The 13,006-nt window shown below is 41.7% G+C and overlaps 1 protein-coding gene across 1 annotated transcript in view; it reads right to left on the reverse strand.

The window, feature by feature from the left end:
- Window positions 1–13,006, reverse strand: part of ca16b (carbonic anhydrase XVI b) — a 96,172-nt gene that overhangs the window by 3,347 nt on the left and 79,819 nt on the right. The window contains exons 14-28 of the mRNA XM_035152028.2: window positions 10,397–10,488; window positions 8,597–8,688; window positions 7,093–7,189; window positions 6,894–6,976; window positions 6,353–6,487; window positions 6,132–6,266; window positions 5,611–5,783; window positions 5,331–5,466; window positions 3,836–3,982; window positions 3,276–3,369; window positions 2,655–2,731; window positions 2,362–2,490; window positions 2,056–2,202; window positions 1,799–1,941; window positions 583–718 (exon numbers count right to left, since the gene is read on the reverse strand). Of these exons, the coding sequence (XP_035007919.1) occupies window positions 583–718; window positions 1,799–1,941; window positions 2,056–2,202; window positions 2,362–2,490; window positions 2,655–2,731; window positions 3,276–3,369; window positions 3,836–3,982; window positions 5,331–5,466; window positions 5,611–5,783; window positions 6,132–6,266; window positions 6,353–6,487; window positions 6,894–6,976; window positions 7,093–7,189; window positions 8,597–8,688; window positions 10,397–10,488 (1,816 nt within the window). The remainder of the gene's footprint in view (window positions 1–582; window positions 719–1,798; window positions 1,942–2,055; window positions 2,203–2,361; window positions 2,491–2,654; window positions 2,732–3,275; window positions 3,370–3,835; window positions 3,983–5,330; window positions 5,467–5,610; window positions 5,784–6,131; window positions 6,267–6,352; window positions 6,488–6,893; window positions 6,977–7,092; window positions 7,190–8,596; window positions 8,689–10,396; window positions 10,489–13,006) is intronic.

Here is a 13,006-nt window from a genome sequence, read left to right on the forward strand (position 1 = left end):
TGTGCACACAAACACACAACAGGCATCAACACAACACATCACATCCAGTGTCAAACTGTGCAGCTGTGAAATACTTAATCAATGTTTTTGATAACACTGAATCTGACGTGTAAAGGGACATTTGTAATACAAAAACCCAAAAGTGGGGAAAATAACAAGCTTTTGCTCACTGATCTGGTCTTTTGGTGACATACTTACTATATGGCTCAATTATAGAACTAGAAAATTAAGTGAATGCTGTTTATTTAAATTACTTATATTGTTAATGTTAGCTTGTTTTCATTTGAGCTGCTTTCTAGTGGCTGAAAGTTAATAAATGCCACTGTATTTCTTTTTTCAGATTTAAAAAGGACAATGTATTTTATTTCTGGCCACTGGGGGCAGCAGAACAAGCTTCAAACATGGTACTCATATGAGAATTCAGAAAAACAGCTGCCTGCTATGGCCATTAAAAAAAATCCTGAAAACACACTGACTTGAGAGGAACTGTACATTTATAATCTGCGAGCAAACTCTTTAACAGTACCTGTATTCAATGTTACTTTTTTTCAATGTTTGTGCTTCACATAAACTCAGACTCACTATATCAGTGAAGACTCCCGGCCTCATGAGATTGATCATCTTCGCCACCTGATAGACATCCACAACGCCCTCGTTCTCCAGCTGCTGGGACAGCGTGGTGAGGGCGCAGAGCATCCCTGCCGACACGGCTCCACACCTGAATACACATTATTACAATGAGTTCTCTAGGATGCATATCGGTCTCAAAGTGTGCTCCCGTTAATGAGTATAACACATCCTATCAACTCCATCACTTCAGATGTGTAGAGCTATCTGCATGTGTGCGGTTCCCATCATCACCTAAATAAATACAGACTGAAGTTATTAACACATGCACAGTTTTTTTGCAACCAACAAGTAAGATAAAATACACTGCAATAATTAAATAACATTAGATAAAATGTGTGATGTGATGTTAGCATCTGGTGTAAACTGGCGAGGAGAAAGTTTGGCCTGTTAGTTATTCTGTTACAACTTTACATGGAGTCCCAACTGTCTGAGAAAAGTATGTTCCACTGTCGGGACCTTCAGTGAAGTAAGTATTCAACTCAGTGATGTTTTCACTAAGAGCTGCTGAGGCCTGAGGGAGAGACGTCAGCTGGGAACCACTGTGGATGCTGTTATGGTTGCCTGGTTACTGAGACGTGGTGGCTTTGTTTATCCTGGCAGCTTGTCTGCAGGTTCTAAGAAGTGGCACGGAACACTCTCAGCCTTTAGTCGCATATATAACACCCTCCTTGTTCAAATAGGACAAATTAACAGCAATTTAACAATGCAACTCTTTTAACACTTCTGATCCCTTAACACCCAGATCCAGGAGGAGCCCTTGGACTTTGTGCAGCACATATTACAAATAAAAGTTTTCTTAGAGAGTGCGTACCTCTGCCGACTAAAGCTCTATCTCACCATATTAAAGAAAGTGAAAAACAAGTCCTGGATCTGAACATTTATAAGCTCCAGAATTGAATGGGTTCTTCCTTGAGTCATTCTCCACCACTCCATAAGACTTCATAGAAATCGTTTCAGTAGTTTTTGCACAATCCTGCTAACTAACGAACACAGATGAAAAGATAACGTCACTGTGTGAGCTGGACTAGATCTCAAGGCAATAAACTGAACCATGACAAGTTCTTTATGATGTTTTTCATTAGTTTGTGTTTGGCCTCACAAGTTGACTTTTCCCGTGCTTGTGTATAAAGGCTGTGTGAGAACAACATGGAGTAAAACCCAAACGTACTCATCGTGCACGATGGTGGGGCCGTCTCGAGTCATGGCCTCTTCCTTGATGACACCAATCAGCTCGAAGGTGCTGCTGAGAGGGGCGTCAGGGTTCGGCCATTTAGGGCACTGGAAATGTCTCACCTCTAGAACGTAGTCGTCCTGTCACGCGGAGCAGAGGAGCATACACACGTCATTCGTAACGTCACGGCTGCCCACATTACAGTGATAAAACACGATGTATGGAACATGTGACGCGGTAGAGGAGCAGGTTACCTGTGTGGCCTCTAAGATGAAGTCGTGAATGATGATCTGCTCCTCGTTGGAGAGGCACAGCCTGTCCTTGCTGATGAGTGTGACGGTGAAGGCGATGCAGTTCATGGCCTCTTCTCGACTCGGCCAGTAAACAAATTCATCCTCAGCCTGTAGAGAAACAGGGAAACTCATTTGTCAAACTGTTTCATTAATGCTTCTTTTTACTGTCAATTATTTTGCCCACGTGAATGTTTGTCAGTCACTGCAGAAGCAGAGGATAAATAAAACAAATCAAAGAATAGATTATTATGTTTCTTTGTTACATACCAGGCCTTGGTTGTCAGGCAACATGACAATAATCTGAGCGTTATGGTCCCAAATCATCCTCCAGAAGTCTGTGGTGGTGTGGGGCAAAGGATGCTGGGTAACGATGAACTCATTACTCCTGTAGTAACCCTGAGGTGACAGAGGTGAGCTGTAAGTCTTTGTGAAGCTCAGACCATGACACAAACTGAGCTGGCAGACAACTGCCATTTTGAGTTCACTCAAGAAATTATCATAGAGAAATGTCAGAAAAAACAAAGCGAGGAAGGACAAAGACTCAAACAACGAGACCGTACCATTATGTAGGACGCATTAATGTAATCTGTTCCTTTCATTCCAGGCAGAGTGGTGAGTCCGACCCTTGCTCGCTCCGCTGTAAAGAGGCAGAGAGATGGAAAAAAACACCATTTAAATTTCAAACCGGGGCTGTATAATATGGCACTGGCTGATAATGCACACATTCATCACCAGTGCTCACTGTTGCTATAGCAACAAGCACCTCTGTTTCCTCTGTCAGGGAGCTGGGAAGGCATAGTAAGATTAACTTATAGGATTATGGAAATAGATTCTAATTTTAGAATATGAACTGTCGTTAATAATTTACTGACTGAAAAATAGGGACACGCAGAAAAAATACATTTGAAAATGTCCTGATTCTAATTCTGATTGAATTTAATCTAAAAATAGGGAAAGATAATCGACACAGGACTGATTTTATTTGTTAGAAATGCTTTTGATGGACTTATTCTTTGATATTAATAAAAAATATCTTTCCAAGACAGCCACCCTCATTAATTGTTTTGCAAACCTACTCTAACCAACCCGGGTGGCAGCTTGACGTGTTCGGTGTGACCTTGCTTCTCCAAAACCACAGCTCAGTTGCGAGCGTGCTGTGGTGAAACAGATAAGATACTCACAGGGAACCACTGAGGAATTGCGGTTCTTCTCCTTGTTGCAGTCTTTGTAGGCACTAAAGCACTCCACAAAGCGTGTGTTGCACTGAGTCAGTAGCTGGTGAGAGAGAAGGCAAAGAGCAGAGGATCAGAAAGTCTGGTTTTGGGTCTGAGAGTCGACTGGAAATTAAAGTCACACATGAGGATGCAGATATAATATTGTTTAACAGCAGAGAATGATAGCAAGACTTCCTCTGTTAATAAAGAGCATGTGAAGCTCGGGAGGAAATTACATTATGCGTAACAAATGAGTTTGTCTCTCCTGGTGTTGAAAGAGCAGGAGCTTGATGAGACGTTCATCAAGCTCCTGCATGAGGCAGCAGCTCTGACAGACACAATTTTATTATGTAAACATCCCAATAGCTCTCAGTCTGTTCCTGTCCGGAACTGGGAAACCACAGCGCTCGCTGTTAACAGGCTACAGATCCAGCATTCGCCTGAATTTCAGCCGACGCCGTCAATGCAGATGGTGACAGGTCGTCAAACCAGACCCGTCAGAGCCCCAGAGGGTTTTTACCACTCACCCTGAACTGCTTCTCCAGCCGTGTGTAGCCTGTTGAGTTGGGCGTGAGGATGCTGTTGACATAACCGTGGAGCTGCCAGGCAGGCACCTCGGTCTCTTTGCACATGATGGCCTCCATCAGAGCATCGTGGATGAAAACATACTGCTCCTGTGGAGAGACAGAGGGTTAGAAATTATACATCATAAGTAGAGTTGGTCTAAATTCATCACATATATCAATATTTACTGAGGAGCAAGTTTAATACTGCACTCAATATTTCATTTACAAATGTAAACATAACTTAAATCTGTCCCTGTATAGTTTATGCTTCACCCTGTTGTTGTGACTGGTTATGATGGGGCGATTTGTAACTATTTCAAATACTTAAGTGTGACTTAATCTATTATTTAATCTAATTTATTATTCATTACATTTTGCATATTTAATTCAAATCTGGGATGTGACTAGAAATTAAAGCTTTAAGATAAATGTAGTGAAGTAAAATGTACAATAATTGCTTCCAAAATATGGTCGAAAAGTAAAAGTATAAAGTAATATAAACATAGACTGTAAATTAAGATGGACCACGTGTCTACACCTCCTCTCATTTTCCAGAAATGAACACCGGCATCTTTGAGCATTTGAAGCCAGAGTCTACGCAGCATTGATCAGGTGGTGGATCCGCAGCAGCAAGGTCCCACCAGTACACTTGCTCAACCAATCGCGAGGCAGTCTCAGCTGTCAATCATGACGTTTCACCCCGTTTTTATGCCATAAAATGTAACGGAAAAATGTACAGTTGAACAAACAACGTATAGTCAACGTATACTTTGACTTTTTAGTTTGGTCCATGTCCCATCTGTTAACATGGATGAGGGTGGATTCATGACCTATATTGCAGCCAGCCACCAGGGGGTGATCAAGACGTTTTGACTTAACTGTTGGGGAGCGGTCATGTTGTCCAATGTATAAACAGTCTGAGTATGAACACACTCTGATCACACATAGGTTTGAACACAGTCTCCGGACAGTAAAGGGAAAAAAATGATAAAAGCAAGGAAGTAAAAGTAAAACAATTATGTTTACAGAAAAGTAACCAGAGCGCCATCATTTAAATTTGATCAACTAAACAATCAGATACAAAGACCCAATTAAAATAGTTCACATAACTTGTGCATGATTGATTCACTAAATAATTGAATGAAACAGTTGTAAGATTAAGTCTCACTAACAGAAAACGATCTGAGGACAGGCCTGATAGCGAGGGTAGAGGATATGTATCTACATATACAGATATCACTACTTCGGGTGTTATACATTCATCTGTATTGTGGTGAGTATGTAACAGTTTGTACTGTGCTGCAGTAAATTTGTATAAGCGTTGACCTTTACTCGAGCCAAGCGTATTGAGCTGAACAGCCTCAATGACTCCCTATTCATCTTTAATCCTGACCTTTCTTAATGTGGGAGAAGTTTTCCCGTTTCCCAGCACAAGTGATGATTAAGGGTTTCTTACCTCCGTCTGCACTAGGTAGTTGCGTTGTGTGCGGATGTGTTTGAGAAAATCCAGGACACTGACTGTGCTTTTGTCCTTGATCTGTTGCAGCATGCTGTCAATGACAATGTATGTTCCTGTGCGCCCAACCCCTGCACTAAAAAAAGGACAGAACAAAAAGCAGTATGAGCATAAAAGTGGGCCCATAGATGGAGCTGTTAACCAGGTCCGCAAATATGTGAGTCCGACACTCAGAAGTAACACTTATTGAGCCCGGCAGCTCAGGAACAATGAAACGTACCTGCAGTGCACCAGGACTGGGCCCATGTCTGCAGTGTGAGCCGCAGACGAGCGGTTGATGAACGTGAGCACAGGGAGGGTGTACTCCGGTACGCCCATGTCCGGCCACTGGGTGTAGTGATACTGGACCACGATGCGTTCATTCAGCTTCCCCTTCGGGTTCCCCTTCTGTGTCTGAAACATAAGAGAAGACGAGGCCCAGGTGAGAATAAAACCCGAGACATGGGCTTCACACTTCTGCTACTACTTCTGGAGTCACAAAAGACTTTATACAGCTTTTTTTCACATAAACATTAGTACTGCCTAGACTTTGATGCGTCTAATGTGTGAAGTTACGGTTTGAGTTTTACTGGAGCACCAAGATTTAATAAATAACTAAACTGAAACAGTCTGAAACTAGCTAGTTAATACTTTGCACTACAGAAAGAGTTCGCATTTGAATTAAGAAGAGCTGGTGCAACCCGATCAAGCAAAATCTCATCCATGAAAAGAGCTTTGAGGTTTTTTCTGCCTTTTATTTACCTTTTTAACTTTCGTGTTCCTTATGTGGAAACGCCTCAGTGTGTAGCAGGCGTGCACTTTGGTGCTTTTCAGCGTCACCACAATGTTCCCATACTGCTCGCTGTTCTCTGTCGGCCAGTACTGGTCACATTTCCTCTGAAATGACACAACACACACATTTAAACTCAAAGAGTCACGTGTGTTTTCTATTTGCAGTTTGTGAGGAATGGAAGTGAACTTACTCTTCCTTTCTCCACCAGGTTTGTGATCATGACAATGACTCCGGTGTTCTGCTCCCACATCATCCTCCAGAAATCCTCAAACGTCGTCTTGAGAGGACCCTGAGCAGCTATATAAGCTCTGGGACGGTTGTAGCCCTGCGACAGAGGAGTATTTCAGTGTTATCAATAATATGCAATCAATATTTGCATTGATTACCCACAACCCCTGATAGAGCTTACACGACTGGTTTACTGATACAAGACATTAGGAGGTCATGAAATCCACTTCTTCATCTGACAAAATTGTTAACATTTATACATGAATCAATAATTTTTTTAACTAGAAATCAACATTTTATTGCACTGTTATTTGTAATGATTTTGAAATGTCGATGGATATTTTAAATAAAGCAGTCAGCATGGCATTTAGCACCATGAGTTATTATTAACACAACACACAAACCACTTCCAACTCAAAAAAGAAAACAAATAGGATAAGCTAAATATACAGAAATAAAAACTAAACCTTGAATGATACATCATGTGTTTTAGTAAAACTCACATCCACATAGTTGGCGTTGATGTAATCTGAATGTTTGGCATCTTTCCCCGCCAGAGCTCGTAATTTCACCCTGCTGTGGTCATCTAGGAGAGCATTAACACATTTGTGTGAATTATTAAAAGGATGAAAACATGTTATTAAAAACATTATTGGATTGCGCAGCAGTCGGCATCATAATCGGATTTTACAGCTGACTCACAGGCCACAATGTTGATGTATCTGTTTTTGTGCTTGTTGTCAGGATGATTGGAATGTTCCGATGTGATTTTCAGGTCCGCCGTCGAGCGCTGAACCTCCTGCAGAAAGAAATAAAGACATTTTATTGGATGAGAGCAGGAGATTTACTTGAATTACCATCTGCAACGTTATATTTACTTATGTTGTTAACACATTTTGAAGTGCTGATTTTATGACCGCCACCTAGGAGGTTATGTTTGTTTGTTGGTTTGCATGATTATGCAAAAACTACTGAACAAATTACCCTGAAACTTGGTGAAAGGATTTATTATGCATCAGAGAGGAACCCATAAAATGTTGGTGCTGGATCAGGGGGGAGTTCCAGCCATTTTCTTTCACATTGCCAGATAGGACTTTTCAACATTTTCGTTGATTTGAGAATTATTCATGGATCATGATTAAAGGAATAAGATCTAGTGAATTTATGTGTGGTTTATTTAGGGGGCTGTTGGGCCTTGGCGGAGGTATGCGCTCTTTAAGTGCTTTTTCACTTTTTTTGTGATACATATGGTCTTTAAAGGAAGTTTAAAGAATTTCCCCTGTTAATTCAAGGACTGGTCCCCTGCATAAGGAGCTCAGCGCTCAGGATGAGCTGTGAAGTTGCACCTCTGGCAGGGGTTCAGAGCCTCGGTCAAGGGCACTTCAGCAGAGCAGATGCTTTCTGCCACTGGGGTTTGAACTCCAGCCTCCAGGAGGACGGCTGCCTTCTCTTCTCATTCACCACACCACAGTGCACCCACCCACTTCAAAAGCACAACAATCTTTTCTAACACATTTTCACTGTTGTGCTTTTGAGAATGATGCACACAAGCATCACATCAGATGACCCCAATTAAAAGAAATCCTCTGAGGGGTGAAGCTTTTGCGTCGTTCCTTAACCTGGCTACACGGAGAGAGTGTGCTCCCAGCCAGTCAACCAGCAGACAGACCTTCTCTAATTACCACCGTCTACCTCCATCGTTCGCTCAACCATCTGTTCAAAATCACTTACCCTGCACACAAACACATGCAGAAAATAATCTCTACCCAATGTTCAGACGCAGACAACATTTACACTGAAGAGAAGGACATGAACTGTGCTGTCATAACCAACATCGAGAAAAGAAACTCTAATTTTATCTCTCGAGCCAAATACCATGTGAACATATGGATGCTATGCAGATAAAATGTTCACCATCTCAGTGTGGAGTGTTAGAGTGCTGAGGCTGAAGGGAACATCAGCAGTTAAGTAATTTAGTCCTGAAAAGTCAGGACATCACCAGAGTTTTTACAATTCATCCTGAGGCCGACATGCAGGTGTGAACCACCTTTTACAGCAGTGTCTTCAAACGTTTTACTAAAAACCACAAACGTCAGCAGGACTAAAGAAGACACACACGTTTTTATTTCTTTTGCCGTTTAATATTGCAGCGAAGGTTGAAAATGCTCCGGAGATGATCACCCCTGAAGTGGTGTTTGAATCTCACCTCAAACTCCTCAGCGAAACCTTGCAGGTTGTTTTTATAGAGCTCCATGATGTGTTTCACAAAGTGCTTCACAGGGATGGCATCCATGTCATCTGCAAAGAACAGTGAGAGAAGTCATGGTTAATGTGCAGCTGATATCCTGCCTCATCAGTTTTTAGATTCTCCATAGAATGAGTGGTTGAGAGCCTATACTGCAGAGTGCATATGCATAGAGTAGGTTGGCAATAAACACAAGAAAAGCATTGTCATTTATACATATTACATTTTAATAATTGTAATTGATGAAACCAGGGACAGTGTGTAACCGAGAGTCTCTTTTGTAGTGACAAATAAGAGGAGAGGAGGAAAAAAAAGAAAGCTTTATATTGCACACAATCCTCTAACGTATGTGTTTTGAACATTTACAGGAGGGAGCATCTGTCTCATCTGAGCCAAATCAGCCTTAAATCACACACGAGGGATGTGTGATGAGACTGGTCACCGTCACACAGGGACAATAGAGCAGGGGACCCAGCTGTCATCAGTGATGACGCTGGCCAATGCTTCAACTAATACACAGCTGCAGCTGGGGCCTTCGACTCACTTACTTGCCTCAGCAGTTACAGCATTGAAGGTGAATTGTGGTTTGTTAATCTACTCATTTATCAACATTTCTCTCCTCCCTCCTGCGTTTGAGTCCAGAGACGTATCAGTCTAATTACCTCAGAAGTGTTCTGGGTGAAATGGGCCTTTAGGAGCGAGAGATTGAAATTAACATTAGGGACATTTGTGTCTTGGCAGGAAATAAAACTGCAGGGATGTATGTCCACACACGAGCTTGACTAAATGTCCCACAGCGCTTAATGTAATATCAATTCTTTTAACAGTGATATTGTTTTCTCCATTTCCATTTAAAAAGTAAATGGTGGCAATATCACTGAAGACAAGTAATGGAAATTCTTAGCCTTTAAAGTCACAGCTTAATGGATTGAATTTACTGCACATTTCAATTTCAATTAATAACAGTCAGTCATTCAGGATATAGTGTGTGTGCTGAGAAAAATAATAACTCTCACACTGAGGAGAAAGACAAGGCAAAGATATAAATAAACAGAGAAAAGCAGAGTAAATACTGGCGTCAGCTGTGCTCATCACCTATTATATCACAGGATTGAAACGTCCCTGAGCTTTAAGCAACTGTGAAAGGAGAGTCAGATATCAACGACAGCCGAGAACATCGGAGACTGAGAAAAGCCAGTCACACAACCCTCTCAGAGCTGCTCCCACAGTCGTTCCGTATGTTAATGAACAGAAACTGTGCAAATGAAGCCATCAAGCTCAAGACAGAGAAAACCATCTGAGTTAAGGGGTGACTTATGGGGGTGTGCTGCATTAAAAATCACTTCCTATGACAAGTCAAGATTCCTCTGTCATTTTGGGGATTTCTCAGTTTCAGTCTTAAAGACCGAGTTAATGAGGATAAATACATTTTTATTTCTGATTTAATATCATCTATAGCAGTGGTTCTTGTAGATTTTTGCCACAGCACTGTCAGGAGAACCCAGACAAACTTTCAAGACAAGAATTTACTGCAACCATTTATCCATATTTCCGCTGTCAGTTTTTAACTATAATGCAATATTTAATGGGAGCCGAACACACACACACACACATATATTAGGATCCCTCCCTGGTTGGGAATCACTGATCTATTAACTGTGACAAACAGTGAACTTAACTTTTTTCTTTCGATACAACAGTATAGATATCTACATGCAACATGTATAAATATTCTAATACAACGATTCAATCAAGGCTCACCTGGTATAGGGATGACTGGGATACTTTCATTGGCCACCACCCGTGGCGAGCTGCTCTCCTCCACATAGAAGTGAGCTGTCTGGAAGAATCTCCTGCAGGGACAGAGAGAGAGCAGCACAGTGAAACCACACACTATCAGCACAGATAAAGCCACAGTAAAGTACATTAGGGAGTCGTTATTCCATTGTCCTCAGATCCGGTCTGTCAACATCAGCATCTAAATGTTGAATAGAATGACACGAGAACGGCAGAAAACTGCTAATGAAAACCCCAGAGTGGTCAGGACACAGCTGATCGCACACAGATAGAGCGAGCGGCTCCTGGAAACACAGTCGGAGACGACTACAGGGATCAGGTAAACAACTTTTAGCTACACACGGCACAGCACTGGATTTAGCTCTTTACTCAAACTGAAGACAACTAATCCAAACTCATACCATCCCCTTAAGATTCCCTCTCTAGGGGGAAACACACACACACACACACACACCACTTTCATGGATTCACATTTTGAGCACAATGAAATCAACTTAAGTTGTTTTCTGGAGAAAAAGACTGTCACCTGGAGCTGCTGCTCAAAAAGTAAAAGTTCAAATGAAAACATGATCTTTTTATATTTGATGAAAGTTTTGAAAAACAACCATTTATTCGTAGATAAACAAATCCAGTTGTTTTAAAAGTTAACACACATCCTGTTCGATAATTCCTCTTAAATATTAAACAGTCTGAGATTCAAAACTAACGGAGGGAAAAATCTGGTCAAATCATATGAAGTTTTTTATGGCTCAATTTCCATAATTTCCTGCTTAAAGGACAACAACAAAAAACTATTTTAATATGGCAAGTAATTAATTGAATAACAAAAAAGTTCCAGTCCTTAATTTTAGCAAGACCATGACAATGAAAACAGAAGTTGTCTGTAAATCTTTAAGGTCCCGGGGATATTGCGCATCCTCTCCAGCCTCCACCATCCCCTCACACACACGCACACACACACACACACACACACACACACACACTAGTGAATACAAATATAAATACCCATTTTTCATCCCACAACAAGGTATAATCCTACCTGTACTTGAAGCAGAGGAGGGAGCATAGGCTAGTCATTCTTTAAGACAGATGGAACACAAGCAATAAAAAAGGATGCACTGCATTTAAAAGAAAGAGATGGAGAGAGAGAGAGAGAGAGAGAAAGAGAAAGAGGATAAGGGAAGAGTGAAAAAAAAAATGGGGGAGGAGATCTCCCCCTGGCGCGCATCAGTGACTCCCCATCTAATGGCTCCCTGTGGGCGTGGATGTGGTGTAGGTAACAAACCAGCATCTCCCTGACTCTGTCCCTGGGCCTCAGAAGAATAGTTTGCGTTGAGGGAATGTAAACTGGGGAGAAATGAGCTCATCTCTAAACGAATGTCTAGTGTAAAGAGCAAAGTAGATTACAGCATCCCATTTAACACCAACATCATCCAGTCAATAATAGAGGACAGGATTTTTTTCTCAGCTCAGCATATGTGAGTTTTTCGATGAACACCTCGAGCCTCAGAGGTTTCCAGATGGGCTCTGCAACTGATGCAATTAATTCCACTGTCGAAAGACTCATGAACTAAGATCCTCCACGCAAGCAAAACTGCACAAACTAAACACAAGACAAGCAGATTGAACTTCAGTAGATGGTCCATTGATTACATATTGTTGAATAAACAATCATACAGCAAATGGATTATATTAATTAAGTTGCTGATGAAGAAAACATCTGTGAGCAGAGACGCTCACTTGCTTAAATAGCAGCGCTGTCACTGAGTGATGCTACACAGAGCATGACGAGTAAAGACTGCGTGAATGGGTTGATTTCATCTTTTATCACGGTCTTTCCCCGGGGGAAGCAGACGTTGTCTGTGAACTGTCTGAGTTGTCACAACAACAGCTGTGATGGCCATTTCCAATCTGAGAGCTGCCCCTGCTCTGCTCCCGAAATACCACAACTCTCCGTCATTCATCCATCCACTGAATCCACTGCAGCCGTCTCTGTTTTTAACACCTATATGGAGCTGATAACTATAGATCTGTCTATATTATGATGTGACACCAAAATATTCCACATTTAACATTACCTGCAGAGATCTCATAATTAAGAAAGAACACATTTCAAGCTTTAACCAAAAATAAACAAGAATTTCAGACTATAAACAAACAAAAGATTACGCGACAAGGAGCAGAGCCTTTATAGGCAGTAAATAGGCCTGTAGCTAGCTGAGGAAATGGTCCGCAGTGCTATTTGCAACTCATTAGCCATCCCACATGTGCCAGTGGCTTGGTTTGTGTAATTACTAGGGTTCCAATAGCGTAGCTGGAAATCAGCCCGGCAGATAAAGACCCAGCTGGGACCCCTGCTGGCTCTGGGCGGCCCTCAGGTCACCAGCCCCCCACTCGAGTAAGTGATGGGTCTGATGTCAACGTGCAGGCACAAGAGCAGTCTAACTACCAGACGGGCTGGGACCAATTCCCACAAATGGATACACATGCTTAAAACAGACACATTCAAACCAGAATGGCCCTCAGTAGAGTGTAGAGCTCCCCCAAGGCCAAACAGTCCTTAAATTCAATCAA

Source organism: Hippoglossus stenolepis, chromosome 3 (assembly GCF_022539355.2).
Source record: "Hippoglossus stenolepis isolate QCI-W04-F060 chromosome 3, HSTE1.2, whole genome shotgun sequence".
NCBI classification, from domain to species: Eukaryota; Metazoa; Chordata; class Actinopteri; order Pleuronectiformes; family Pleuronectidae; genus Hippoglossus; species Hippoglossus stenolepis.